The sequence below is a fragment of the Rhamphochromis sp. 'chilingali' genome (genome assembly GCF_963969265.1).
Source record: "Rhamphochromis sp. 'chilingali' genome assembly, chromosome: 16".
Taxonomy (NCBI): Eukaryota; Metazoa; Chordata; class Actinopteri; order Cichliformes; family Cichlidae; genus Rhamphochromis; species Rhamphochromis sp. 'chilingali'.
The window spans coordinates 27,209,839-27,236,584 of NC_137943.1; the positions used below are offsets into that span (position 1 = coordinate 27,209,839).

Consider the following 26,746-nt stretch of genomic DNA (forward strand, 5'->3'; position numbering starts at 1 on the left):
TCAAAATGCTCTAAAATGAAAAATTCTTGTTTCCACAGGGTAATTCCACCTTAGATCAACAGTATACAGCCCCACAGTGATACCATATCAATATCAAGTCATTCTGATTATGCCTTCCAAAATAAAAGCCTTTTTAAATTGTCCATAATTGACCTAACTTTCAGTGATTTCAAAATGTTTTAAAATGGAAATTTCCTGTTTCCACAGGGTAATTCCACTCCAGATCAACAGTATACAACCTCACGATGTTACCATATCAATATCAAGACATTCTGATATTGCTTTAAAAAATAAAAGCATTTTCAAACTGCCCATATCTGAGTTGCTCCTGGAACAATTTCAAAATGCTCTAAAATGGCACATTCCTGTTTCCACAGGGTAATTCCACTTTAGATCAACAGTATACAGCCCCACAGTGATACCATATCAATATCAAGTCATTCTGATTTTGCTCTCAAAAATAAAAGCCTTTTCAAATTGTCCATAATTGACCTAACTTTCAGTGATTTCAAAATGCTCTAAAAAGGAAAATTCCTGTTTCCACAGGGTAATTCCACCTTAGATCAACAGTATACAGCCCCACAGTGATACCATATCAATATCAAGTCATTCTGATTATGCCTTCCAAAATAAAAGACTTTTCAAATTGCCAAGATACGACCTACTCTTTTAAAGATTTCAAAATGCTCTAAAAGTGAAAATTGCTGTTTCCACAGGATAATTTCACTTTAGGTCAACAGTATACAACCTCACGATGTTACCATATCAATTTCAAGTAATTCTGATTATGCCTTCCAAAATAATGGCCTGTTGAAAATGCCCATAATTTACCTAACTTTCAGTGATTTCAGAATGCTCTAAAAGGGAAGATTTCAGTTTCCACAGGGTAATTCCACTTTAGATCAACAGTATACAACCTCACGATGTTACCATGTCAATTTCAAGTCAGTCTGATTTTGCTTTTCAAAATAAAAGCTTTTTCAATTTGCCCATATATGACTTACTCTTGGAGCGAATTCAAAATGCTCTAAGATGGAAAATTGCTGTTTCCACAGCATAATTCCACTTTAGATCAATAGTATCCAACCCCACAGTGATACCATATCAATATCAAATCAGTCTGATGTTGCCTTCCAAAATAAAAGACTTTTCAAATTGCCGATATACGACCTACTCTTTTAAAGAATTCAGAACGCTCTAAAAATGAAACTTGCTCTTTCCACAGGATGAATCCATGTTAGATCAAAAGTGTACATCCACACCATGGTACTACTTCAATTTCAAGTCATTCTGATTTTGCCTTCCAAAATAATGGCCTGTTGAAAATGCCAATAACTTACCTAACTTTCAGTGATTTCGGAATGCTCTAAAAAGGAAATTTTCTGTTTCCACAGAATAATTTCACTTTAAATCAACAGTATACAACCCCACAGAGATACGATGTTAAGATCAAGTCACTCTGATTTTGCCTTCCAAAATAAAAGTATTTTCAAATTGCCCGTAGACGACCTACTCGTTTAACGATTTCAAAATGCTCTTAAATTGAAAGATGCTGTTTCCACAGGATAATTCCACTTTAGATCAACAGTATCCAACCCGACAGTAAAACCATGTAAATTTCATGTTGGTCTGATTTCGCCTTTCAAATTAATGGCCCGTCGAATTTGTCCATATGTGATATACTCTTTCAATTATTTCAGAATGTTTTAAAAATGAAAATTGCTGTTTCAACACATATTGGGTTTTCATTTTGAAAAGCAAAATCAGACTCAATTGATTATGACAGAATTGAATCATAAAGATGATGTAAAAGGAAGCTGAAATTGCCACTAGGTTGTAATTGATAGTACGTTTATATTTTAAGTCTGTGGAAAGATGTCATTCTAAATAAAGAAATTACAAAACAGCTTGCAAACCAACCATGACATCTTTCCACAGACTTAAAATATAAACGTACTATCAATTACAACCTAGTGGCAATTTCAGCTTCCTTTTACATCATCTTTATGATTCAATTCTGTCATAATCAATTGAGTCTGATTTTGCTTTTCAAAATGAAAACCCAATATGTGTTGAAACAGCAATTTTCATTTTTAAAACATTCTGAAATAATTGAAAGAGTATATCACATATGGACAAATTCGACGGGCCATTAATTTGAAAGGCGAAATCAGACCAACATGAAATTTACATGGTTTTACTGTCGGGTTGGATACTGTTGATCTAAAGTGGAATTATCCTGTGGAAACAGCATCTTTCAATTTAAGAGCATTTTGAAATCGTTAAACGAGTAGGTCGTCTACGGGCAATTTGAAAATACTTTTATTTTGGAAGGCAAAATCAGAGTGACTTGATCTTAACATCGTATCTCTGTGGGGTTGTATACTGTTGATTTAAAGTGAAATTATTCTGTGGAAACAGAAAATTTCCTTTTTAGAGCATTCCGAAATCACTGAAAGTTAGGTAAGTTATTGGCATTTTCAACAGGCCATTATTTTGGAAGGCAAAATCAGAATGACTTGAAATCGAAGTAGTACCATGGTGTGGATGTACACTTTTGATCTAACATGGATTCATCCTGTGGAAAGAGCAAGTTTCATTTTTAGAGCGTTCTGAATTCTTTAAAAGAGTAGGTCGTATATCGGCAATTTGAAAAGTCTTTTATTTTGGAAGGCAACATCAGACTGATTTGATATTGATATGGTATCACTGTGGGGTTGGATACTATTGATCTAAAGTGGAATTATGCTGTGGAAACAGCAATTTTCCATCTTAGAGCATTTTGAATTCGCTCCAAGAGTAAGTCATATATGGGCAAATTGAAAAAGCTTTTATTTTGAAAAGCAAAATCAGACTGACTTGAAATTGACATGGTAACATCGTGAGGTTGTATACTGTTGATCTAAAGTGGAATTACCCTGTGGAAACTGAAATCTTCCTTTTTAGAGCATTCTGAAATCACTGAAAGTTAGGTAAATTATGGGCATTTTCAACAGGCCATTATTTTGGAAGGCATAATCAGAATTACTTGAAATTGATATGGTAACATCGTGAGGTTGTATACTGTTGACCTAAAGTGAAATTATCCTGTGGAAACAGCAATTTTCACTTTTAGAGCATTTTGAAATCTTTAAAAGAGTAGGTCGTATCTTGGCAATTTGAAAAGTCTTTTATTTTGGAAGGCAAAATCAGAATGACTTGATATTAATATGGTATCACTGTGGGGCTGTATACTGTTGATCTAAAGTGGAATTACCCTGTGGAAACAGGAATGTGCCATTTTAGAGCATTTTGAAATTGTTCCAGGAGCAACTCAGATATGGGCAGTTTGAAAATGCTTTTATTTTTTAAAGCAATATCAGAATGTCTTGATATTGATATGGTAACATCGTGAGGTTGTATACTGTTGATCTGAAGTGGAATTACCCTGTGGAAACAGGAAATTTCCATTTTAAAACATTTTGAAATCACTGAAAGTTAGGTCAATTATGGACAATTTAAAAAGGCTTTTATTTTGGAAGGCATAATCAGAATGACTTGATATTGATATGGTATCACTGTGGGGCTGTATACTGTTGATCTAAGGTGGAATTACCCTGTGGAAACAAGAATTTTTCATTTTAGAGCATTTTGAATCGTTAGAAGATTAAGTCAATTATGGACAATTTCAAAGGGCCATTACTATGAAAGGCAAAATCAGACTGACTTGATATTGATATGGTATCACTGTAAAAAGACTGTGGTTGGAAAGTGTTGATATAAAGTTCAAATAGTATTTGGAAATACGACTTTTGCTTTTAAGAGCATTATTAAGTCATTGAAAGAGTAGTTCAAAAATGAAGATTCACAGGGCTTTTACTTTGAAATCCAAAATAAGATGGCCTTGATAGTGACAGGGCACAATTAGGGTACAAGGCTGTGTCATATAGATCTAACATTAGAGTTTGTAAAAAAAAAAAAAAAGCCTAAATTATATGTTATTATGTTCTTAACATATCTGTTAATTCACTTGAAGTTGGCTTTTATTTTGAAATCCGGTTTCCACATCCATTCCCGTAATACTTTGAATACACAGGGAACGTAAAACAAACTGGAGGCTGGCTTGACTGCAAGTCTCGAATTGGAGGCTGGCTTGACACAAGTATTCGGGAGCAGTTCGGAAATTCCCTTTACAGCCTTAGGGTATAAAAATACAACTAGAAGGATATCAGCAGGTTAAGTACTTAAGTTAATGTCTCTCAAATAATTGTAAAAAATTGTCTGTGTACTAAAAATAAAAGCACCTATTATACTATCATCAGCTGTGGCAAGCACGCTTACTGTACCTTTTAACCTTTTTCTTAATCAATATGTGACATTTAAAGCTACTTCAAACAATGTTTGGCGTTTTAGAATTTGTGTAAATTTACACAAAATATAGCTCATTAAATACGGTGCGTTTTTTCCAAACTTAAAACTTAGATACATTTAGAGAAAATCCCTTCAAAAAGAATAGTCTGTGTTGAAAATCATTAATACCGACACCACTTTTGATCCCTCTATATACTGACTCTTTAAGGAGGTCAAAAGCAGTCACTGTACAAACATTAATTAAAAAATATCCGGGGGTCTCTGCTAGAACTTTCATTAAAACGTGAGTAAATAAAATGTGTTTTTTTAAATAGGTAAAACAACTGAAATAACGAGTAATTAAAATCAAAACAAACAACCAATATCTGCTGTCATCTAACGCTTGAAGAACTGTCAAGGGGAAATCATGTAAACACTTGAAAAATATGTAAAAATATTTAATAAAATACACCCAAAATAACACAATGGGAAGAATTTAAAAAAGACACAAACACATTTTTCTCTTCTTCTGCTTGAATTTTTAATTAAAGAGATCTTTCTAACATTTGAAGCTTTTTTTTTTTTTTTATTAACCTTGCTTGTCATGTTTGCAAGTTTCTCCATCTAAATTAAAGGTAGGTCAAATGTGGCTAGGTAAACATTTCACTTTCTTTTTTCTTCACATGAATTTATTGTACATACGACACCAAAATGAAAGCATTCCTATTGGTCTTTGCTTAGTTTGTAACAAGTCACAACACTATCCTGAATTCCTAAAGCTTAGAGTGTAACGCAGAGAGAATTACTCTCTCCAAGAGAGGAAGTAGAGCTTTCTTTCTCCGTCACTGCAGACCAGCTCAGTGGGTCTTTGTGGATTCACCTCCAAGATCAGAACAGGACCTCCACACACAAACAAGCCCACCTGCAGAAAGAAAAGGAGACAGGGTGAAGAAAATCATCCTTGCTTTAAGAGAAGTTAAAATAATTTGACAATTAATCTCACAATTTTTACAATATAAAGCCAGGAATCTTACAACTTTGCTGCTACTCTTGGAAAAACCCAGAAACTATTCTAATGGTTGTCAAACCAGGTCTTAATTCATATATATAATCAAATGTCAAAACGCATCATTGGTATAGGGGAAAATATCAAATGTTGTATTTATAGGGGAAAGCTGAGGCATAAAACAATTTATTCCTATTCAGGAAATTAAGTTAAAAGATTTAACACACCTCACAAGTAGAGACTGTAATTTACTAGTAGAGATAACTGTAAAATGTATTTGCTGGGTACTGTTTTCAGCTGCAAAAACACTGTAAACACAGTAAGTTAGCAAGAATGTGATAAGGAGACAAACATAATCTATGACCAGATTGTTTTGTGGAGTTTGTAGAGTACCTGATTCTTGGTGTCTCTGTCCCACAGCTTCACTGTCCGGTCATAGGAGGCTGAGATGATGGTGCTGTCAGTGAGTCTCAGCACACTGATCCTGTCACTGTGAGCCTGCAGATAAAGCATCACAATTACAAGGAGGAAAGTTGTATATCATGTCTGCTGTCTGCTTTCTTTTCTCTGTACATTTAAATCAAGATGACCAAATTTGATTTGTCTATAAATAAATTTTAAAAATTCAGAGGAAAAATTGCCAGATTTGTAATTTTACCTGCTGAAATATGAGAATTTTCAGCTTTTTTTTGGCAGTTTTCTCTCTTTCTGCTTTGTTAAAAGACCTCAGACGTTACTGGGAACTTATTAAGCTTTTTTCTTTTTTTTTCTCTGTCAGACAGGAAGAAAGTAAGAAAACGTTTTTACAATAGTGAAGCTTGATATTAAGTGTATGGTCACCATTTGCCCAAATAATCAATGTGAGCCAAAAACTCAGGTTTCATACTGCTTGAAATGTTCAGTTTTACATGTTCATGTCAGTCACTCTCTTCTCTCACTCTTGAACTCTTACAGGCTTTCTTTTGCTCCATGAGGACAGCTCTGGTGGGCGATTGAACCACATGTTGCCCTCCGCATCTCCACACACCACAAAATCTAAAACAGACAAACATTTCAGGTGTGACAGAATCTCCATATACACATAGAACATGCTTGATATTGCAATGTTTTCATGTGTAAACAAGTTTCGTTTTGTGCTCTGAACTTTTCAGAGTTTGGAAGTTATATGGATTTTCTAATGATGTCTGACTCCTAATGCACGTGTCCAAGATACTCATTAATCAGATTAACCTCAGTAGTCCTCTGATTGGCTGTTGGGATCATTGGGACATTTTCTATATGTGTATATATGGTATGGGAGAGCAGAGGTGTTGCCTAGTTACCTTATTTGCTTAGTTACCTTATGAATTTAACCAACAGGAAGCAAAACAGTGTGGTGGAATTCTACTTAACAGTCTTCTTATTTACAATATTTGAATACCCTGCATCATCTTGACCATTATTTTAAAGCAAGGGTGCAAAATCTAGGCAGTGATGCATAGGAATACAATGTTTTAGTCATATGCTGCAGAAAAGTGAATATCTTGACTATTTTTCTGAGACCAAATTAGCATGAAAAATCAACTGAAGTAAACATCTTTTACTTCCAGGTCTGATGTTTACCGTTATCCATTATCACAGCTGTTATCAGGGTCCTCTTCTTCTTCCCCTCCTCCTCGTCACATTTCATGTTCAGTTCACTGAAAGCTCTTTCAAGGGATGTTTCCCGACTCATGGGAAACTGAAAATTAAGAGGATATGATTGTCAGCTGTCTTTTCATCGGTGTCTTATTACTCAGTGTTATCACCGGTGCCTCAACGGTCATGTCAGTGGGGGGATCCGGGGTTTTCTCTGTGATTTTCACATTCCTGTGGCAGTGTGGTAGGTGGTTGCTCAGATTTGAAGTTAAAATTTTCGCTGTAGAAAGAAGTTTTCTTCCCACGAAGAGTGCACAATGGATGCTAATGTTTTTGTCACTTTTTATGGAATCAAACTCAAAGTAATGCCTCTGTCAGTGCGCCCCAGGGTGGCTGTGGCTACATGTAGCTTGCCATGACAAGTAGGGCTGCTCGATTATGGCAAAAATGATAATCACGATTATTTTCACTGAAATTGAGATCACGATTATTTGACGATATTTATTTAACCCTTTAAGACCTACTATAGAACCAAGTCCACCAGAGCTTATATTATTTTTATTTTATTTTTTTTACATGCTGTAGTGCCATTTGTGGGAGCATTTCAAGTTGCTATACATCAATACAACTGTTATAGCCCATATTTTAATAATATGTATGCATTAAGTGCATAGTAATTACATAAATTGCAAAAAAGTGCAATAAACTACAAAAAAAATTGAAAATCGCTTTTGTTTTGTTTACATATATTTCTACTTGGAGAAGTTTAAGAGGTTTATCCCTCAAAACTTTAAATACAATAAAGTTGCAAAAAATAGTTTACAACAACAGGAAATTTATTTTGAGTGTCTTCATAGTTTTATTTTGGAGATACAGCAATTTTTATATACTGCAGGAAAAACAAAAAACAATCCTATGATGCAAATTTGCAAAGAAAACAGCATGTGCATCATTTCACTGTGGGAAGTGTTACGAACAGCTGATAGGAACGGCAAAGCGTGTTTCTGGAATATTATGCTTTTGTTCCTGCAAGCGCTTTTTATGCAGTTTTTGCAAAGCTATATGTGGAACGAAACCGTGACCGAGGACAAGCTGATGGCATCAGATGTAAGTACAACTCCTCCGGTTTCATATGCAAAACAAATTATTGCGCTAGCTTACACGGTTCAGATTCTACAGGGATTTAAAAATAGTTACGCAAAACAGAGCGTGCTGCTCTGACCGGCTTTAAAGGGTTAACAATGACTTTAAAATAATAATATAAAATAGTGTGCAACACCACTGAAGTTTTTTTTTTTTTTAAACTCTCTTTTCAACCAACGGCAGTCACTCTCCAAATAACTTCTGCTTAGCTTTCCGAGCTTCCCTCGGGTCCTCTTAATCAGCGGTCTCCAACCTTTTTTGCGCCACGGACGGTTTATGCCCGACAATATTTTCACGGACCGGCCTTTAAGGTGTCGCGGATAAATGAGGGAGGGGCTAATAATCGGCTCAGTCATTTTTAATGATCGTTGAAAGCCCAGATCGTAATCGTGATTAAAATTCGATTAATTGAGCAGCCCTAATGACAAGTGTGTGAATGTGTGCATGAATGGGTGGATGACTGGATGTGTAAAGCGCTTTGGGGTCCTTAGGGACTAGTAAAGCGCTATACAAATACAGGCCATTTACCAATGTCAGTACTTCCATGCTTTAAACGCTGCATGGTCGTACTCTCTCCATTGTTGATATACACACGTCTGTTGCTGCCACGGGTGTTGCACGCGCTTACGTCGTTGTCATGAGACACTCTCACAAACAAAAATCAGGGTTTAGTAACACAGTGTGCCTACGGGAAAGTAACAGTAATCTAATTACATTTTTTTGCAATAGTAATCCCTTACATTACTCAGTACTTTAAAAAAGTAATCGGATTACAGTAACGCGTTACTGCCCATCTCTGCCTATAGACATGTACTAAATCTGTTCACAAGAGATGATGAGTGTCCACAGTTCAAGGGAGGGGATTATTTCCTAAAATACCAATTCTTTTCATCTTCAGAATGGTTTTGATGGTGAATTAACGCTTAATGTGGAGTAATGCTGGTTCGTATACTCACAAGGAAGCCGATGTAAATCTCTCCCTTTGATTCACCCACCAGCCACACGCTTTTCTTATCATTGTGGATCACGCAGTGAAATTCAACTTCATAGTGCCAACTGATAACAAGAGACAACCCACATTTAGAGTTACCAAAAACAAGCAACAAGGAATCCATCAAAGAGCTGTTGAACTGGATTTTGGTCATGCAAATATCAAATAAGCATTTTGATCCAAGGTCTGCTATAGTTTGAGGAAAGAAGCTAAAACAGCTTGTTTTAGAATGTAGTCCAGTATGAGAGGATTATTATGCTGAATGGCTGATTTAAAAAATAAAAAAAAGCATGAAAAATACATTACTTGTTGACTTTATTGTGCCAGCTGCCCTCATTGTTCTTGGGTGCCACATCAAATACTTCTCCAGTTTTGTTCACCCCAAATAAAGCAGTGCAGTAGAAGAGGCGCACCACTGGTTCACTGACTGTGTAGGTGGTTACCTTCACCAAGCTGGAAGCAAGAGACAAAAATTAAAGAATTAGTTAGTGTGAAGACTGAAACTCATAATACCTCATGTGATGTCTCCCTCCACTGCTGATGCACTGAAGCTCAGAATCAGTTAAACTTCACAATCTTAATCAACACAAAACAGCTTTCACGTGCCAGTTTACCACAGCGCTTAGACAGTCATATGATTGTTTTTTTATTAAGCAAACTAGGCAAAATTAGTTATTGTCTTTAACTTTATAGGACTAATGCAGATGAGAGTGCTTGGGCATCTTATGTATTAGCTGTTGGTGTTTACCTTGCTGTGTCATGTTTTTTATTCCACACCAGCTTCCAAACACCAATAAGTTTCACACTCGCCACAGCGATCTGACTATCAGGCATGGAGCAGACCGCTGTAATGGGGTCATCAAATACCTGACACACACACACACACACACACACACACACACACACACACACACACACACACACACACACACACACACACACACACACACACACACACACACACACACACACACACAAAAAGATGGATGGCATGGTCAAAAAACAAACAAAAAAAAAACAGATTTAAAAAGAGTTAAAAAAAAACTATTTTTCTTTGTACACTTCTTCACCTGCTTGTGGCCAACCACTGAGTTGTTTTGCCACAACTCGAGCAAACCAGATTCATACCCAGCGAGGAGCAGGTCATCATTTTGACAGAAGCACAGAGCTGTGACCGAGCCTTTCAGGTTTGGAGGACTTGCTGTGGAAAAAAGAAGAAACACAGTTTTCATAACAAAATGTGTATAAGGACCCTTAATAACACTGTAATTACTTTAAAGATAAGGCTACATAGGGCACCAGTTTAGCTCCCAGCACGTGTTCAGTAGTACTTATTTTATTTTTAGATTTAAAACAAATCTTCTTTGATTAATTCAACACTGAAGAAATTCTAATTGATACTCATATCTCCCAATCTTTTTCACCATCATTCATTTATGTTTTAAAAGGTACAATAAGTTTTTTTGAGGCTTTTTGTTAAATATAAAAAAAGAATATTGTAGTCATAAAGACACATTGATTTGTTGACATTGACAATTGCATCTGAAACCAAAATGATGCACTCTCGTAAACTTTAAATGCAGTCATTATAAGTACATAGATTTGTGTGCTGGATTGTGGGCACACCATTTTGAACACAATGACTGAGATGGACATCGCAGCTAATTGGTTCAAGATTTCCTGAAATGAAGTCTGGGCTCTAACACAAGAAGACGTGCATAAACATAAAAAGGGTTTTTCTTGAAAGGAAATGAAAATTATAAGGAGTTTTAAAGACATTTTAAGTAGCTAATTTTGCACAATATTGGTGAGAAATTTAATGGGAACATGGAAAAATAATTAAAGACATTAATATTTAACATAATACCTCTCTTTTTGCATCTCTCTATATAACGTCCTCCTTATCAGTGCACAAAAGGGGAGCATTTTAAACATCATTACTCATAAGCACTTACAGCTGCAAAAGGCCACATAATAATGCGTCGTTAACCAATTTTCAAATGTTCATTACCTAATTGCAGATGATAAATATTGACTTTTTAATACAGTAAAAAAATAAAATAACGAGAGTTAAATCCATTTTCAAATTTGAGATGTTTCTACTGGCTTACTGTGCCAATTTATGGAACATAAGCTGAAGCCAAACAGCTGGTACTAAAATAAGAAAAATGAGAGATTTGTAGCTCCCTAAAAGTTGATTTTATTCATCTGGACGTAGCGTTTTCAGTGAGAGAAACGTTTCGTCACTCATCCAAGTGACTTCTTCAGTCTCAGCTGACTGCAGGTTTCCCAAATCTTATACACAGTACATTTGCACAGTGACTGAAACTAGCACCACTGAAGGAACAATGGGTTGGGAGATTGGTTCCTTGATCATGCAAATTGTCATGACGATTGGTCAACAACCACTGATCAAAGACCACTGATCAATAGCCATGAGTACCATTCACAGAGAGTTGGGGTTTAAAAGCCACAGAGACACTGTGTTTAACTGTTCCAATACTCCTGACACATACGGGATCACTACGGGTTTTTGCTGAGCTTTCTTTAGGTGCCTTCCCAGCAGATTTGTAGACACTTGTGAGTTGATAATTATGATTTGTATCATTTATATAAATGGTAAAAAAATAAAAGTCTCAATTTAAACCAATTTTTTTTTTACCTCTTGCCCATGTCCAGCATCGCAGCGAGCGGTCTTCAGAAACAGTGAAGAATTGTGGGACCCTTTCCTTGCAAACGACTCCATGAATCGCACCGCTGTGACCGCGAAAGGTGCTAAAGTGCTCCACCTGGAAATAAACCGACATATCTAGTCAGTGAGAAAATACATCTGAAGAAGCAGCAGGGCACTTTAAAAATTCAGAGGATTTTTTTTTATTTGTTTGAGAGACCTGTAAGGGTTTCCAAAATTTCACTGTGCCATCATCAGACGCTGTGAAAACGGACATTTCTTCTGACTTCACTTCCTTCCCTTTGTCTTAAAAACAAAGAGTGGGCTTAGAAATATCAAATATTAATTTCAGAATATGCAGTATTAACTCAATACAGCGTACTGAATGATGGAAAGAGGAGGAGACTATGTGTGTAATCACTTCCCAGCATGTTTTCTCAGGTACCTGTATTTGGGAGGAGAGAGCAGTGGTGTATGCGTCTCATGTGAGCAGAAATATGGCAGATTTCAGTGTTTGTTTCCCACTTCCAGACATGCAGTGCCCCCTCTGCACAGCTGGCTATCACATATTGTCCCTGCCCACAGAAAGCACGACAGAGCAGGTCAACAAAGAAAATAATTTATCAAACCAAAGAAAAAGACAATTTCATGCTATAGTTAAACAGTTCTTTACATTGTACACAATATAGAGAGCTTATTTACTTAAAGCTGCATAAGTGACTCACCAGACAGCAGACAGAGGTAAGTGGACTTGTCCAGGAGATTTCCCTCAGACACTGCCCAGCCTGAAGGTCCCACGAACAAAGTCTGCCGTCATTTGAAGAGCTTAACTGGAACAAAAACAAAAAACACATTTTTGAAAGCACTTGTATGTTACTTAGATGTAATTATCAGATATGCGTGTCTGTGCATTGCTTCCAAGCTTGCTAGCCTTAGCTGATAAATTAACACTCCATCTTCTTAGCCAAATGTGGACACTTTAGGCTCCAAAAAAAAAAAAAAAAAAAAGGAAAAACAGAAAATTAGTTTAAAAACAAACAAACAAACACATAGACCCCACCCACCCAAAAAACAACAACAACAAAAACAACCCAAACATGTACAGCAACCCTCTTCGATACACTGTTTATTAACTAAATGAGCCAAATTTTTCCACAAAACCTTTCTACAATATAGCTGTACAGCAATTCTTGACTAAGTTTCTTTATTTTTTATTTTTAAATTGAAAGACTTGACCATAAACAGTTTAACTATCATGAATACAGTACATACGACTAAAGAATTTTTACATGAAATCTTGTGATGCCACCTGTTGCTTTTCCTTAGTTGCCCTGTTGAATTTGATCTTGTTGTACTGTGAGGTAACAGTGCAATATGGAGTCAGGTGTGAGACATTTTAGCACCAATGACACTAAACAGGGGAGAAAATTTTCAAAGCACCACTCATAACCCCGACAAGGATCAGGCAAAGGCCACTATTTGTATTTTTCTTTCCACTGTCCTACAATAACTGTGATTGTAGTAAAGGACAAAGGACGCTTGTTTGGTTGGTCTCGACATGCCTCCATCCCCATTTTAATATAACATCACAGCTTTGTATATATAATTAATTTGATCTCTTGGCTGTGGACCACAGATCCCACTTTCAGAACCACTGCTTTATGACACAAACAAAATATGAAAAGAAAAAAAGAAAAAGAAGACCAACCACACAATCTGGAGTCCAAACGCAGCCTGTGACCCAGTCTCGGTGAGCATGAGGCAGAGTCTTAGAACGAACAGCAGGAGCAGTCACATCCCACACCATCAGAGCCTGAAACAATCAAATGTTTATGATAACAGATGAAGAGAAAACCAATGTAGCTCTCTCCAGAGGTAGAATATAACAAGTGCATTTAATCAGCTACTGTTAGTGTTTATGTTTTATGTGCTTTATTTTTCTGCATTCCACACTGAAACACTACACTTTTAATTACACTACATGAGTTTTAGTTCCCAATTGCCAGTCTTGGTAGCCGGGGATCAGTCCGCCAGGGCCTCCGCTCCTGGCTGTTACCCAGCACACAATGCACCCAACCCCTACGGCACCACCTGCGGGTGGTGGGCCTGCGGGAGGATGGGCCCATGTCCCCTTTTCGGGCTGTGCCCGGCCGGGCCCCATGGACTAAGGCCTGGCCACCACACGCTCGCCCTCGGGCACACTCGCCCTCGGGCACCCTCCCCAGGCCTGTCTCCAGGGCGGGGCCCGATAACCCTATCCCGTCAGGCTAAACTGTTCCTTCAATGTTCTCCTCATAAGGGTCTTCTGAATCGCTCTTTGTCTGGTCCCTCACCCAGGACCAATTTGCCATGGGAGACCCTATCGGGGGCAAAAGCCCCCGGACAACATAGCCCATGGGAACCCCTCCACCACGATAAGGTAGCGATTCACGGAGGCCCCAGTCCGTGAGATCTTCAACACACACCTCTGGCAGAGCTTCAACAGCATTCCGAGGGAGAGTGGGGACATTGAGTCCGAATGGACCATGTTCAGCATCTCCATTGCCGAAGCCGCTGCATTGAGCTGCGGCCGCAAAGTGGTTGGTGCCTGTCGTGGTGGTAACCCCCGAACCAAATGGTGGACACCAGGCTGAAGGAGGAGTCCTATCGGGCTTGGCTAGCCTGTGGGACTTTGGAGGCAGCTGACAGGTACCGACAGGCCAAGCGGAATGCGGCTCGGGCAGTGGCTGAAGCAAAAACTCGGGTGGGGGAGGAGTTCGGAGAGGCCATGGAAAAAGACTTTCGGACTGCCTCGAAGAGATTCTGTCAAACAGTCAGGCAACTCAGGAGGCGAAAGTGGTGCTCTACCTGCACTGTGTATAGTGCTGGTGGAGCGCTGCTCACTTCGACTGAGAAAATTGTCGGGCGGTGGAAGGAATACGTCGAGGACCTCCTTAATCCCACTGACATGTCTTACGAGGAGGAAGCAGAGTCTGGGGATGACCCGCCAATTTCCAGGGGAGAGGTCACTTAGGCAGTTAAACAACTCCTTGGTGGCAGAGCCCCTGGTGTGGATTAGGTCCGCCCCGAGTTCCTGAAGGCTCTGGACATTGTAGGGCTGTCCTGGCTGACAAGCCTCTGCAATGTTGCGTGGAGATCAGGGGCAGTACCTCTGGACTGGCAGAACGGGGTGGTGGTCCCCATCTTTAAGAAGGGGGACCGGAGGGTGTGTTCCAACTACAGGGGGATCAGACTCCTCAGCCTCCCTGGGAAAGTCTATGCCAGGGTGCTGGAAAGGAGAGTTTGTCCACTAGTCGAACCTCAGATACAGGAGGAACAATGCAGTTTTTGTCCTGGTCGCGAAACACTGGACCAGCTCTTTATCCCCGGCCCCGGATAAAGCGGAAGAAGATGGATGGATGGATGGATGGAGTTTTAGTTACCTTATAAGGTAATTTAAGTGTACCAAAAAATCTTACATGTTCAGTAGGCAGTATCCCTAATCTGAATCTATGAAGCACTGCAACTACATGATATCATTATTAATATTATTATTATTTTATTTTTTTAAGTAAGAATAACCCAGAATTCATGATTTCACCCTCTCAAATGAGACAACGTTCTCCCCCTCTCATACTGATTTCACAGTTGTAACCTTTTATTGAGGTACTCTCATAAGGTTCATAAGGGGGGGAAGAGTTACAGGTACCTGATCTTTTCCACCAGACAGCAGCTGTGCACCATCTGGACTGAAAGCCAGACACGTGACTCCGCCACTGTGGCCCCTCAGTATTGAATTTGGCTGGATCGGAGGGTCACAGGTCAGATCAGACAATAACCACAGCCCAATGGTGAAGTCATCTAATTCAAAGAGCAACATTGTAAAACATTTTTAGACATAAGTCAAACTGACTGGAACTTGAGAAACTTTTGATAATACCCTGAGAAGAAAGCATAATCACTACCACCAATCACACCTACCTGAAGCTGTCGCCAGGTACGTGGAGTTTTGTGCGAGTGCCTGGATGGTGCCCGATTGCACACCAAACACTCCCACCATTTCCAGGACTTCCGTCATTCCCTCCTCTTCTTGTTTTCTCTTCCACACCCGCAGAAATTTGTCACTTCCTCCAGACACCAGCAGATCGGTGTCGGTCTGCTCTGCTTCTAACATGACCCACAGCATGCACGGTACAGACACGTCCAGGTCCACGGAGGCCCAAATCTTCTCACCTGAAAAATTTATTTTGGTACAGTTTGTTTCTTTTATAGTGCACACACTTAAAAAGAGCAAGAAAGGAAAAAACCTAGAGGAGATGCTTTGAATTTTAATGCCAGAGATGTCTTTTTTGAGCCACTGGCCCCACTTCTCTCACACACACACACACACACACACACACACACACACACACACACACACACACACACACACACTTTCTTGTAGTGATTCCATCTGGTAAACATTTTTGAAACATTCGTAGCTCACAACACACCTGATCTGAGGCTGAAAAGTTTGATGCCATCAGCGTGGTATCCCACAGCAACATAGTCTCCATTCACAGCCACACACAGAGCAGCAGGCTGAGACGTTACAGCCTTTAGCTTTTTCAGAGGTGGTTCCTGCATCCACTGACGAAGAAGAAGAAGAAAAAAAAAAAAAAAAAAAAAAACCATGAACATGAAGATGCTGAAATTCATGAATATATGAATGAACAGGTTTTTCCATCAATAGAGCCCCACCTTAACACTTAACATCATCAGTACAAGATCCTTGTAAATGTGCAGCATCATTAAAGTTAAAAGGGGTCCAGCAAAATATTAGAACTTACATCATCACATTTTAATTCAGTGACAGAACGTCCAAGTCCTCCAGACCAGAGGTTGAGCTGTTTGAACAGAAAAAACAGAAATGGGAGGTGGTGATGATTAGCTTTATAATCACTGAAATCTTTGTTTGTGAGAAGATACTGGTGCCTGTTCCTGCACTGACTTTCTCCTGATAACTGCACTATGACTGCTTCAGAGGTGGTGCTTTTTGAGGTCGTTTTTGAGAAAATAAACAGCAGTGTCATATCAGTCATCTCAGATAAATCAGAAAACAACAAAAGGCTATCTCCGAACGTTGATTCTGTTCATCTGGACGTAGAGTTTTCTGAAAACTCTACATCCAGATGAACAGAATCAACGTTCGGAGATTTACTTACCTGGATGATTGAGAATGCATCAAGACGTTTTAAACCAAAAGTTATTTTATACAAAACCAAATGGTTATTAAAATAAGCAACATTTGAAGGGAAAAGCAGAAGCTTTATTATGTGCTGACTGATGTCTCACCATGTGATCAGAGCCAGCGCTCAGAAGCATGGATCCTTCCTCCAGGAAGGTGAGGGACTCTGTGGCTTCACAGTGAGCCTGGAAACATCCCACACAGGTGGAGGTGGGCACTGACCACACCCTCACCTCCCCAGACACAGAGCCAGAGCAGAGCATGGAGGAGTAGGGAGAAAAAGAGAGGCTGCGCACTGATCGTGTGTGGCCGCACAGGGACTGATGGAGAGAGAGAAAAACAGTGAGTGCATTATCTGAAGTAGTTCTTCTTTCAGCTGTTCTCTAATAATAATAATAATAATAATAATAATAATACTTTCAAAAAAGCCCTATTCTGCTAAAGAACTGAAATTAAAAATAAATATCTCAGTTTCAATAGACCACACCCCCTTTTGTAGACACATGTTTTCATTGGTTCCGATATTCCATACTTCAGTTATATTTATGGTCCAATTTTTTTTCTCCTGTAGATCTTTAGTAGAACTGATTATGTATTTTTAACATACATTCATGGTGAAAATGAAATAACATTGCAACATTCACAGCATTGAGCTCACTGTTAGTTTTTTATTCTTGAGCCAGTTCCACATGATCACATTTCCATTCCAGCAGCCAGCAGCCAGAAGGTGACCCTTAGGGTCAAAGGTCACACAGTTCATAGGGCTTCTGCTGAGCACGGAGGACACTTCAGTACCTTTATCAGAAGACCACACCTGAAGAGAAGAAACAGGTTTGATTAATACAGTCGAGGAACGATGTCAAACCTGGCAGTGCAGCATCAGGCTGTAAACCATAACAAAGCAGCTGCACAAATGACTAACAACACATCATCACTTAATCATCACTTTCACCCTCAGGGAGACAGACTAGAGCTAGAGAACAATTTCAACTTCCAATGATTATGAAAAAAAGAAAGCAAAGTTACTTTTTTATGCAACTGTAGCTACATAAGGGCTGCTCAACTTTGGCTAAACTCATAATCATAAGTGTTGAACATTATTATACACAGACGCTGGAAAAATAGTGGACATATTCTACCTTTCTGTGAACCTTAATTACAATCTAGCTGATATTGAAGATTATTTCGTTCAATGAACACTCTACAAAACTAAATTACATAACACTGTTTGTTTTTGATCCACATGCGCTGGCATTCCTGAGGTCCTATTTCACATGATACTGAATCAAGACAGAAGTCGAGGCAGAAAAACACAAACATCTTTTTAGTGTTACTTTAATCATGCAGTCGAGGGAAACCGTGGCGAGGTGCTTCTTGTCTGCAGTGACATCACTTCCTGTTATCATATTAGTGTGGCCATCAATAACGTCAGTCCTACAGAAACACAAGTAAAATGACTTTAAAGATTCGGTGCTATATTTGTAAAAAATTAAATCTAAACCAATCTTTTAACCCTTCTCACACCTGCATCCATTTTCAATGTCCCACACTTCTATTCGCCCATCAAAGGAGGTGGTAGCAAGTCGTAAGTCCTTCAGGAAGACACAGCTCGAGATGCCGTCACAGCTGCTGATCAGAGACTTCACCTCCTGCTCACAGCCAGGAGAAAGTGCATATTAGACATTTTAAAGGCTTCTTATTCTCAGCAAGTGTGACAGCACATTATTTATGTATGAATTTATTTTTGTTTAATCAGGGTAGAAAATGTCTCAGCTAGAAATAAAAACAGCAAACGCATAAAGTTCACATTAATGACAATAAATACCAACTGGAAATTAACTACACACAAACATGGTCAATGAATCCAGTCTGCTACTGATCTCACAAATTCAAAGCATGAATACAAGCTGCTGAGTTGATCCACAACGTTATAAAATGTGTTTAAAACAAACACATTTGTACCTGTCCAGTCTGCGTGTGGATGAAATGTAGAGTTCCCTCGCCAGTACCAACCACCATCATCTGGTCATCCTGGCTCACAACCAGAGAGGTGGGCTCCGAGGGGAAGGTTGACAGCAGCTCGCTGAGTTCAGGAGTTCAAACGCACAAGAATATCAACACAATAAAACAATATGGACTATATTATCCAACATACACATATATCTTATTTGTTTTGTACTTCTGCTGGTATTACTGATCCCACAAGTACATTTACCATTTCCTATAATATAAGCATATACAATTTACAGTATACATTGCAGAAAAGATGCAGAAAGATTATTTTATTTTTAGCCCCAAAAATATGTACTCTTGGACAACAGGCAAAAAGCCTTCAGGGGAAAAAAAAAAACTTCAGTTGGTGACCTCTAGTGGTCAGGAGATACCATCAAGTTCTGCAAAGCTACTGCAGAAACATGGCGGTACAACACAATGGACTTTCCGTTCTTTTTAGAGGATTAGACCCCAGTTAACACAGAATTATGAACCTTATCTTCATTTTCTGTATAAAATATATCTGAAAATAGCACATCCCTTTAAAGCAGGGGAAGGGGAACTTCAGGCCTCAAGGGCCGGTGTCCTACAGGTTTTAGATGTGTCCTGTATCCAACACAGCTGATTTAAATGGCTAAATTACCTCCTCAACATGTCTTGAAGTTCTTCAGAGGCCTGGTAATGAACTAATGATTTGATTCAGGTGTGTTGACCCAGGGTGAGATCTAAATCCTGCACGACACTGGCCCTCAAGGCCTGGAGTTCCCCATCCCTGCTTTAAAGTATGACTTCTCCGGGTGAAACTTATTGTTATACTTTTAAGTTCATGTTGGTGCTAAAACCTTTGTCTTAATATATTTTTAAAGTGCTGCATGACCACTTTTATTACAGTAAGAGACATCAAGAACTCTTCTACTGACAATAAAAAAAAAAAAAATCACCTTGAAGGAGAACCCCTTACCTTTTTTCTTCACCATCACTGTTCCCATCAATGTTCAGACACTCAATTACCCGCACTCCTCCTTTGCCCACCATGCCTTTTCCCCAGGTGTGAGCAGAGGTCTCTTGAGGTTCATTGAGGGCCTGCTGAATGAAAAGAGCTGGCCAGGAGGAGAGTGTGGAGGCGTGACGCCGCAAGAAATTACGGCAATCCTTTAAATCGTCCTGGATGGAAGCTGAGAGGACAAAAAGAAACTGGAATGAATAAAACAAACACCTGGCAAGGATTTGTGGGTAAAGTACTTTTAAGCACTTACATGATGGTGCAGACTCTTGGTTCTTATCTGCAGAAATTACAGGATATAAATATCAGGAATTTTTGAGGAGTGTAATCTCAAAAAAACACATTTTAAAATATACACAGCTGCACACAGAAGAGATGTAAAAGTTTAAAAGGAAACCCACCTAACAGGCTTCAGAAAGTTACTCACCATACCAGCTGTATGTCTCCAGGAGGTGGTGCAGGAAGCCGTGGCGCACATTAGCGTAAAGGAAATAATAGCTGGAAAGCAGGAAAGAAAGTTCCCCCAGTTGTCCACTTTGAATCTAAACAAAGCCAAACAAAAGCAGTGAGAAGTTAAAATCTTCAAGAAATATCAACTGTAGCTATGATTCCCACAAGATTAGGACTTATACAATACAATATATTGTGCTTTATCTGCGGTAATTATAATAAATTACTGTATTGGTTTTTTTGCTGAATTTTATTAATATTCATGTTGCGCAGCATGAATTAATGATGGAAGATTCCTAACCAGGCTAGAAGGCAGGTGCATGATAGAGTTGGCTTCACAATGAAGGAAGGTATTTTGGCCCCGAGGGTCAGCTTGTGTCCACAGATGAGCTGTGGGAAAAAACCCCAAAAAACTCACCAATACATTTACAGCGGTTTACACTCAGTGTACTAAAAGCTAATTATGAGTACTTTACCTGCCAGTGTGAGGTGAGCTCTGGTTTTGTCACTTTCTGTGGGGAGAAAAAAGTCCTCAAAGGCTTGCTTCACCTCCGGATTGGTTAAAGCCAGCAGGTCGTCAGTATTGTGGCAATGAGATGGACCAATCAGACTGCAGGAAAAGATTCAAGTGTAATGCTTATTTAAAACTTTGTAATATGGCTTAAAACTCTAAACACACTCTGATCGAAACCTGAGACAAAAACTTAAAGGGAAGAAAAGGGAAAATAAAGGATATTGTTTATTCTTATTAATATCTGAGTTGTAAAGAAAGAGAATGCAAATAATTACATAATAACAATACAGTATTATGAATTATTAAAGGAATCTCAAGAAACCACACAGACCACTGCCTCTTTTTCCATGAACACAACGTAATATGTCATAAAACTTAAATAATATGCTTATATGCTCTGGGCTTATACCTTTGTAAACTCTGCACTATGCGGGTGAAGGTTGCCATAGGAATGCGTCCTTTGGGCTCTCTGGACAACTGCAGCACTTCCTGCCATGTGACTTGTCCATCCCGTAAAGACAAATCATTGCATGTGTTCAACACAGAGTATAAATCTCTCTCCTTCAGGCCTGTGGATGAAAAGGAGGAAATGTTGAGGCAGAGTAGGTCACTTTAGTTTACGCTCACTCCTCAAATCAGACTTCTGGTTAGAAGGAGTGTATGAACATTGATTGAGCTATTATACATATAAGATGAGATTTATTAAAGTTATTATTATTAAAAACAACAACAACAGCAACAAGTTTTTAAATAAGGTTTCATCTTATTTGAAGTGTTTTCCAAAAGTCTGAGGCAACAACTATAAAAGGTACACTGCATTCAATGTGTATACAGCCAGGAAAAGATTTGTGTTTCTGTGTGTGGACAGAGCCTGTGAAACAGTTTAAGTGTGGAGTTGACGCTGTATCCAAACATAAATGACCTCAAAAAAAGAGGTTATTAGGCGACTAATAAGATAGAAAGAGGAAAATGGTGAATTTCAATGAATGTCTCTGTTTACTAAGTTACTACTTCATATTTAGTTTACAATTAAATTTCCAAAGGTGGAGGTATTTAACTTTGATGAGTGGAGGTAAAAGTTATGGTGTTGTAAAAACATGATGATACGATAGTAATTTGTATTTTACACCGTGTATGTACTCTGTAGGGGTGCAACAATACTCGTATCGATATTGAACCGTTCGATACAGTGCTTTCGGTTCGGTACCCATATGTATCGAACAATACAAAATAAATTTTATATTTATTTTATCAACTTTCCTTCTGACGATGCTGTCTGTGTTGAGCGCTCAGTGGATCTGCGCTCCACAGTGCAGCCTAGGCGGAGTAGTCGAAAGCAGATTCACTGAGCGCAGGGCAAGCTAGCGAGACAGAAGTTAAGCTCTCCTTGCAACATGGCAAATTGAACCTCCCCCACCCTCATTCAGATTTGGCGTTTGGAACTATTTTGGTTTTCATGTGAGGTATGACCCTGAAGGTAAGCGCGTCATGGACTAAAGTAAAACAGTATGTTGGATGTGCCACGCAATGCTCAATTACATGGGTGGGAGCTAGTGTGTTAGCACAGTTAGCTTGTTAAGGTGTTGGCCGTCCAGCCCCATGCATGGGCGATCTGCGGTAGCTCGTTAACGGAGATTTGCCGTGTTGTGGCGTTAACGTCATTTCAACCAGATTTACGCTGACAGCACTAGTGGGAACACAACAAATATGATTGCACATTTACACCGACATCGTCCTAGTGCAAAGACAAGTGGAAGCAGACAAAAACAACAAGCACGCATGCTACAAACTTTACCCGAGTCATTTAGACAGCCGTTAGCACATGATTCTTCTTATGGGGACCTGATATGTTTAATATGCTGCTGAGAATATAGCCCAGAAGAAGCGTATAGTATAGCTTTTATTTTGGAAAGAGACATTTCTCTGTAATAAACTCTTTTCCAAAGATGAGTGATTCCTCAATCAGATACAGGGTTCGCAAAATCGCCGACATCCCGATTTTTCCAGTCGGGCTACCAAAATCTATCTCTGCCCTGCCCGTCAGGCTATCATAGGAAGGAAAAATATATGTCAATGGTTTTGCATTCTTTCGGAAATGTAGCTGGGTAATTATGTCATTGGCATTGGTGAGCCACTGTCAATATGTGACATATTGAAATCGCGTTTGAATTTGCGCTTGTTTTTTGCTTTCACTTTGCAATCCTGCGAACTGTGTATAGAGAGCGACAGCACTGATTGGTGAGTGATGATAATTTGCGCACCAATTCCTCTGACATAGTCTTATCAATTGTTAGCTTACTATGCAAACATGACAAGTGAAATCTCCCGCAGCAAGCTTAAACATGTGAGAGGTTGATCGCGCAGAGAATCGCTGAGCGTTATGTGAGTGCGTGTGTAAAAGCAGCAGGATACATATTGTAGCGGGTCAGGGCTGTTCGGGGTTCTGTTTGTACAGTTATGTTTTGTTTATGTTGCCATAGTGACGGGTGACGCCCTCTCGCTGCAACGGTGTGTCCTTCCGGGGTCAGAGGGCGCCCTGTGTGTTGTTGTTGTTGTTGTTGCTGTGCTGTTGCCGCACTGAGCAGTTAGCTAGCGGCAGTGTTCTTCTGCAGATGTCAATAAACGGCTGTGATCCCTGGCTAGCTCACGGGAAGCAAGACCAAACGATACCTCCGTCTCCTCGTTGTCTGAGCTCGCCACATTGGTGTCAGAAGTGGGATGATGGTGGCACCCCATGTTCTGACCCGAGTGACTTTTCCCCCGCCGGTCGTGACCGGCCGGTGTGCCAAAAGAAGGCACCTGGACATTTGCAGGACTTTGTGTGGGGTAATGGGGTCGTCGGGGACGACTGACCCCTTAGGTGGGGGCTATGTAGCGGGTCAGGGCTGTTCGGGGTTCTGTTTGTGCAGTTATGTTTTGTTTATGTTGCCATAGTGACGGGTGACGCCCTCTCGCTGCTACGGTGTGTTCTTCCGGGGTCAGAGGGCGCCCTGTGTTTTTGTTGCTGTGCTGTTGCCGCGCTGAGCAGTTAGCTAGCGGCAGTGTTCTTCTGCAGATGTCAATAAACGGCTGTGCTCCCTGGCTAGCTCACGGGAAGCAAGACCAAACGATACCTCCGTCTCCTCGTTGTCTGAGCTCACCACAATATTTTAGTTCTGCTGAGCCAAGTAAGACAGGTCAGGGTGAAGAAGTGACAGCCAAAGAAAAGCTTGCCACAAAACGGAAAAGTTATGACAAATCAGACTGTAAGGCAAAAAGAAAGTGCAGCTTTATGGTTTCATGGACAAAATAATTTCTGTGGCTGCAATATGACAAGCGAAATAACCAGGGCTGCACATAAGTGGTCCGCAGGTGCGCATTCGCTGTCAAAATAAAAAACGGGCACAAGATAAGAAGTTGCAACGCGTGTTTGCATACATAAGATTTTCAGGAGGAGGACAGACATTTGTTTAGAACTCTTAAAGATGTCGAAGAAGCAAGCTCCTTTAAGCAATTACTGTGATGTTCCTCTACCTCCAAAGAAATGTCAGAAGGAGTCCGAACCACAAAAGAAGCACGTATTCTCGGAAAAGTAGTTGCAGGAGGTGAGCTGGCTTCAAACAAATGATGAACGCACAGAGATGTGGTGCGGAATGTGCCGTGAAAATTTAATAAATGACAAATTAAAAAGGCATGAACGTTTTTTTTTTTAATCGAAAAAATATCGAACCGTGACACCAAAGTATCAAACCGAACCGTGAATTTTGTGTATTGTTGCACCCCTACTATCTATTCTTATTCAAGAATAAATGTGCAGTTAACATATGATATTGGGACATCAATCATACCTGTGGTGCTGACAGTGAGTGTAGCCAGGGCCCAGCGGAGTCCCAGCATGCCTCTGTACTGTGAGCAGAGTCTCTGCAGGCTGTACTGCACCAGCTGTCTCAGAGACTGCGGCAAGTCCTGCAGGCTCTCCTTCAGCTAGGACGCAAACACAGAAGCCGCTTTCACACATGAACTCCAGACAATGATGTACAAAGATGCCTTTTCTTAAATATAGGATGCAACTAGTGTGTACATAAGAAGCTACCTCTGCACACAGGAGGTGGCAGGATAAAGGGCAAACAGGTAAACAACAAATTCTCCTGGCAGTTGGTTACTCTAATGGACTACTGGACATCACATGGTATAAGGAGCCGGCAAGTTGAAGACCGTTTAATGTGGGAACAGATATGGAGGCTGACAATGAAGTCTAAAGTTTAGAGGAAATGTATACCAAGCAAAATAATTTGCACAACAGTTCATTTGCAGTCAAGCAGATCCTACACTGGTTTATTGTGGAAGAGAGAGCTGAGTGTGAATGTGTCGATTTACTGGTTAAATTACTTTTCTACCCACCTCCATGTTCCTATATGTAAAATTAAATAAATATTCAAGTATTTTAGTAATCTTCCACCAAACACTGTATTAATATTTCAGCATTTCTTTATTACCTTTATTGTAGTTACGTGTTAGATTAAAATTGTCACATAAATTAAAATACCAGAGAGAAGGGGGCTAAAGCAGTGAGTTTGAACCTTGTCAAAAGAAGCAAAATTCCTCAGGTCTTCACAAGCCAGGTGCAAGTAAAGAGGACTGACTGCTCCCTTCTTGGATATTAGTGTCTGGAGCTGGACAAACACACACAAGCATGACATAGTGTAAAGATGGATATAAAAGACAAATTTAACCATCCAGAGAATGTTTTGAATTCAAAGATATCATAAGAAGAACCTGGTTGTTGAAAGCACAGTCGCTGAGTTTCTTGCCAAATGCATCCAGTTCCTTCTGAACGATCTCCTTTCGGTCTGGCAAGGTAAGCTGTCCCAGCGTAAACAGGAGCGTCCCTTTTTTCTTGGTTAGTGTTTGTAACAGAGCTGCTTTAGACGTGATGCTCACCACCAAACAGACACCCTGTTAAGACCAGGATTATTTGAGATTAAGTGCAGTTAAAACTGAAACATACCGTAACGAAAGTAAATAAATGGATGAGCAGCCCTGCACATTACACATATAAAAAAAAGTTTATGAAGACAGGGATGAAAAAATTATGGAGAGTTTATCGCCTGCACATAAGATTTCGTTTTTGCAGGTCATCAACTTTCAAATATTTTAATGCAAAATAAAAGTTGTGCACACCAGAGGATAAAAGGATCTATTTGATTAACATGGGCTGTATCTGAACTTATAATAAGTAAAATTGCAGCAGGTCCCTTGAAATAAATGTATCCGAGTTGCAAATCTTTGCTATTTTTTTATGTGTGATGAAGCACCTTTTCTCCCCAGGTGACCCGTGGAAGCTGCTGTGGGATCCAATCAGAGCTGACCTGACCTCTGCCATCCTGGACAAGATCTGCCCCATCAACTAGCAGCACCAGAGGTTTGTTCCTCTTTATATTACTTAATGTGGAGTGAAACTCTGACAGCAAATCTCTGAGAAAAGGAAAAAAAAAAATCGGTCATGAAACAGACAGCTGGAAACCACTGTAAGGGAACAGATTACATGACCAAAAAGTTACTTACTTATACGAGTGAGGAAAAGGCGATTCCTCCTCTGTGCCCTTTATCTTTCTCAGCCACTTAACAAGACACCGAAGGAGTTTTTCCACAGAGTGTGCTGATTGGCTGGCGGCTGTAGAGTAAGAGATTACATCGCAGACGAGGTTTTTCCTGGACTTAACTCCAGTCCTGAGGGCCTCAGCTAGAGCAGCCTGTGTGTGGAAACAATAAATTTACATTTAGGCCAGAATATATTTGACCATATGAGCTCTGAATACCAGCTCAAAAGATAATGAAACAAAAT

At 39.5% G+C, this 26,746-nt stretch overlaps 1 protein-coding gene across 2 annotated transcripts in view; it reads right to left on the reverse strand.

The window, feature by feature from the left end:
* Positions 1-4,849: 4,849 nt before the first annotated feature.
* Positions 4,850-26,746, reverse strand: part of tep1 (telomerase-associated protein 1) — a 38,849-nt gene continuing 16,952 nt past the window's right edge. For both annotated transcript variants that reach the window (XM_080907603.1, XM_080907602.1), the window contains exons 24-56: positions 26,467-26,654; positions 26,217-26,376; positions 25,678-25,857; positions 25,482-25,574; positions 24,750-24,885; positions 21,332-21,491; positions 20,885-21,018; positions 20,710-20,798; positions 20,386-20,500; positions 20,212-20,238; positions 19,917-20,130; positions 18,926-19,046; positions 18,488-18,612; positions 18,298-18,397; positions 17,622-17,777; positions 17,071-17,283; positions 16,566-16,622; positions 16,230-16,365; positions 15,718-15,969; positions 15,446-15,597; positions 13,466-13,570; positions 12,483-12,587; positions 12,203-12,332; positions 11,978-12,063; positions 11,749-11,875; positions 10,157-10,287; positions 9,835-9,953; positions 9,393-9,539; positions 9,052-9,151; positions 6,938-7,055; positions 6,288-6,370; positions 5,729-5,833; positions 4,850-5,251 (exon numbers count right to left, since the gene is read on the reverse strand). In XM_080907603.1, the coding sequence (XP_080763729.1) occupies positions 5,132-5,251; positions 5,729-5,833; positions 6,288-6,370; positions 6,938-7,055; positions 9,052-9,151; positions 9,393-9,539; positions 9,835-9,953; positions 10,157-10,287; positions 11,749-11,875; positions 11,978-12,063; positions 12,203-12,332; positions 12,483-12,587; positions 13,466-13,570; positions 15,446-15,597; positions 15,718-15,969; positions 16,230-16,365; positions 16,566-16,622; positions 17,071-17,283; positions 17,622-17,777; positions 18,298-18,397; positions 18,488-18,612; positions 18,926-19,046; positions 19,917-20,130; positions 20,212-20,238; positions 20,386-20,500; positions 20,710-20,798; positions 20,885-21,018; positions 21,332-21,491; positions 24,750-24,885; positions 25,482-25,574; positions 25,678-25,857; positions 26,217-26,376; positions 26,467-26,654 (4,284 nt within the window). In that variant the 3' untranslated portion in view covers positions 4,850-5,131. The remainder of the gene's footprint in view (positions 5,252-5,728; positions 5,834-6,287; positions 6,371-6,937; positions 7,056-9,051; positions 9,152-9,392; positions 9,540-9,834; positions 9,954-10,156; positions 10,288-11,748; positions 11,876-11,977; positions 12,064-12,202; positions 12,333-12,482; positions 12,588-13,465; positions 13,571-15,445; positions 15,598-15,717; positions 15,970-16,229; positions 16,366-16,565; positions 16,623-17,070; positions 17,284-17,621; positions 17,778-18,297; positions 18,398-18,487; positions 18,613-18,925; positions 19,047-19,916; positions 20,131-20,211; positions 20,239-20,385; positions 20,501-20,709; positions 20,799-20,884; positions 21,019-21,331; positions 21,492-24,749; positions 24,886-25,481; positions 25,575-25,677; positions 25,858-26,216; positions 26,377-26,466; positions 26,655-26,746) is intronic.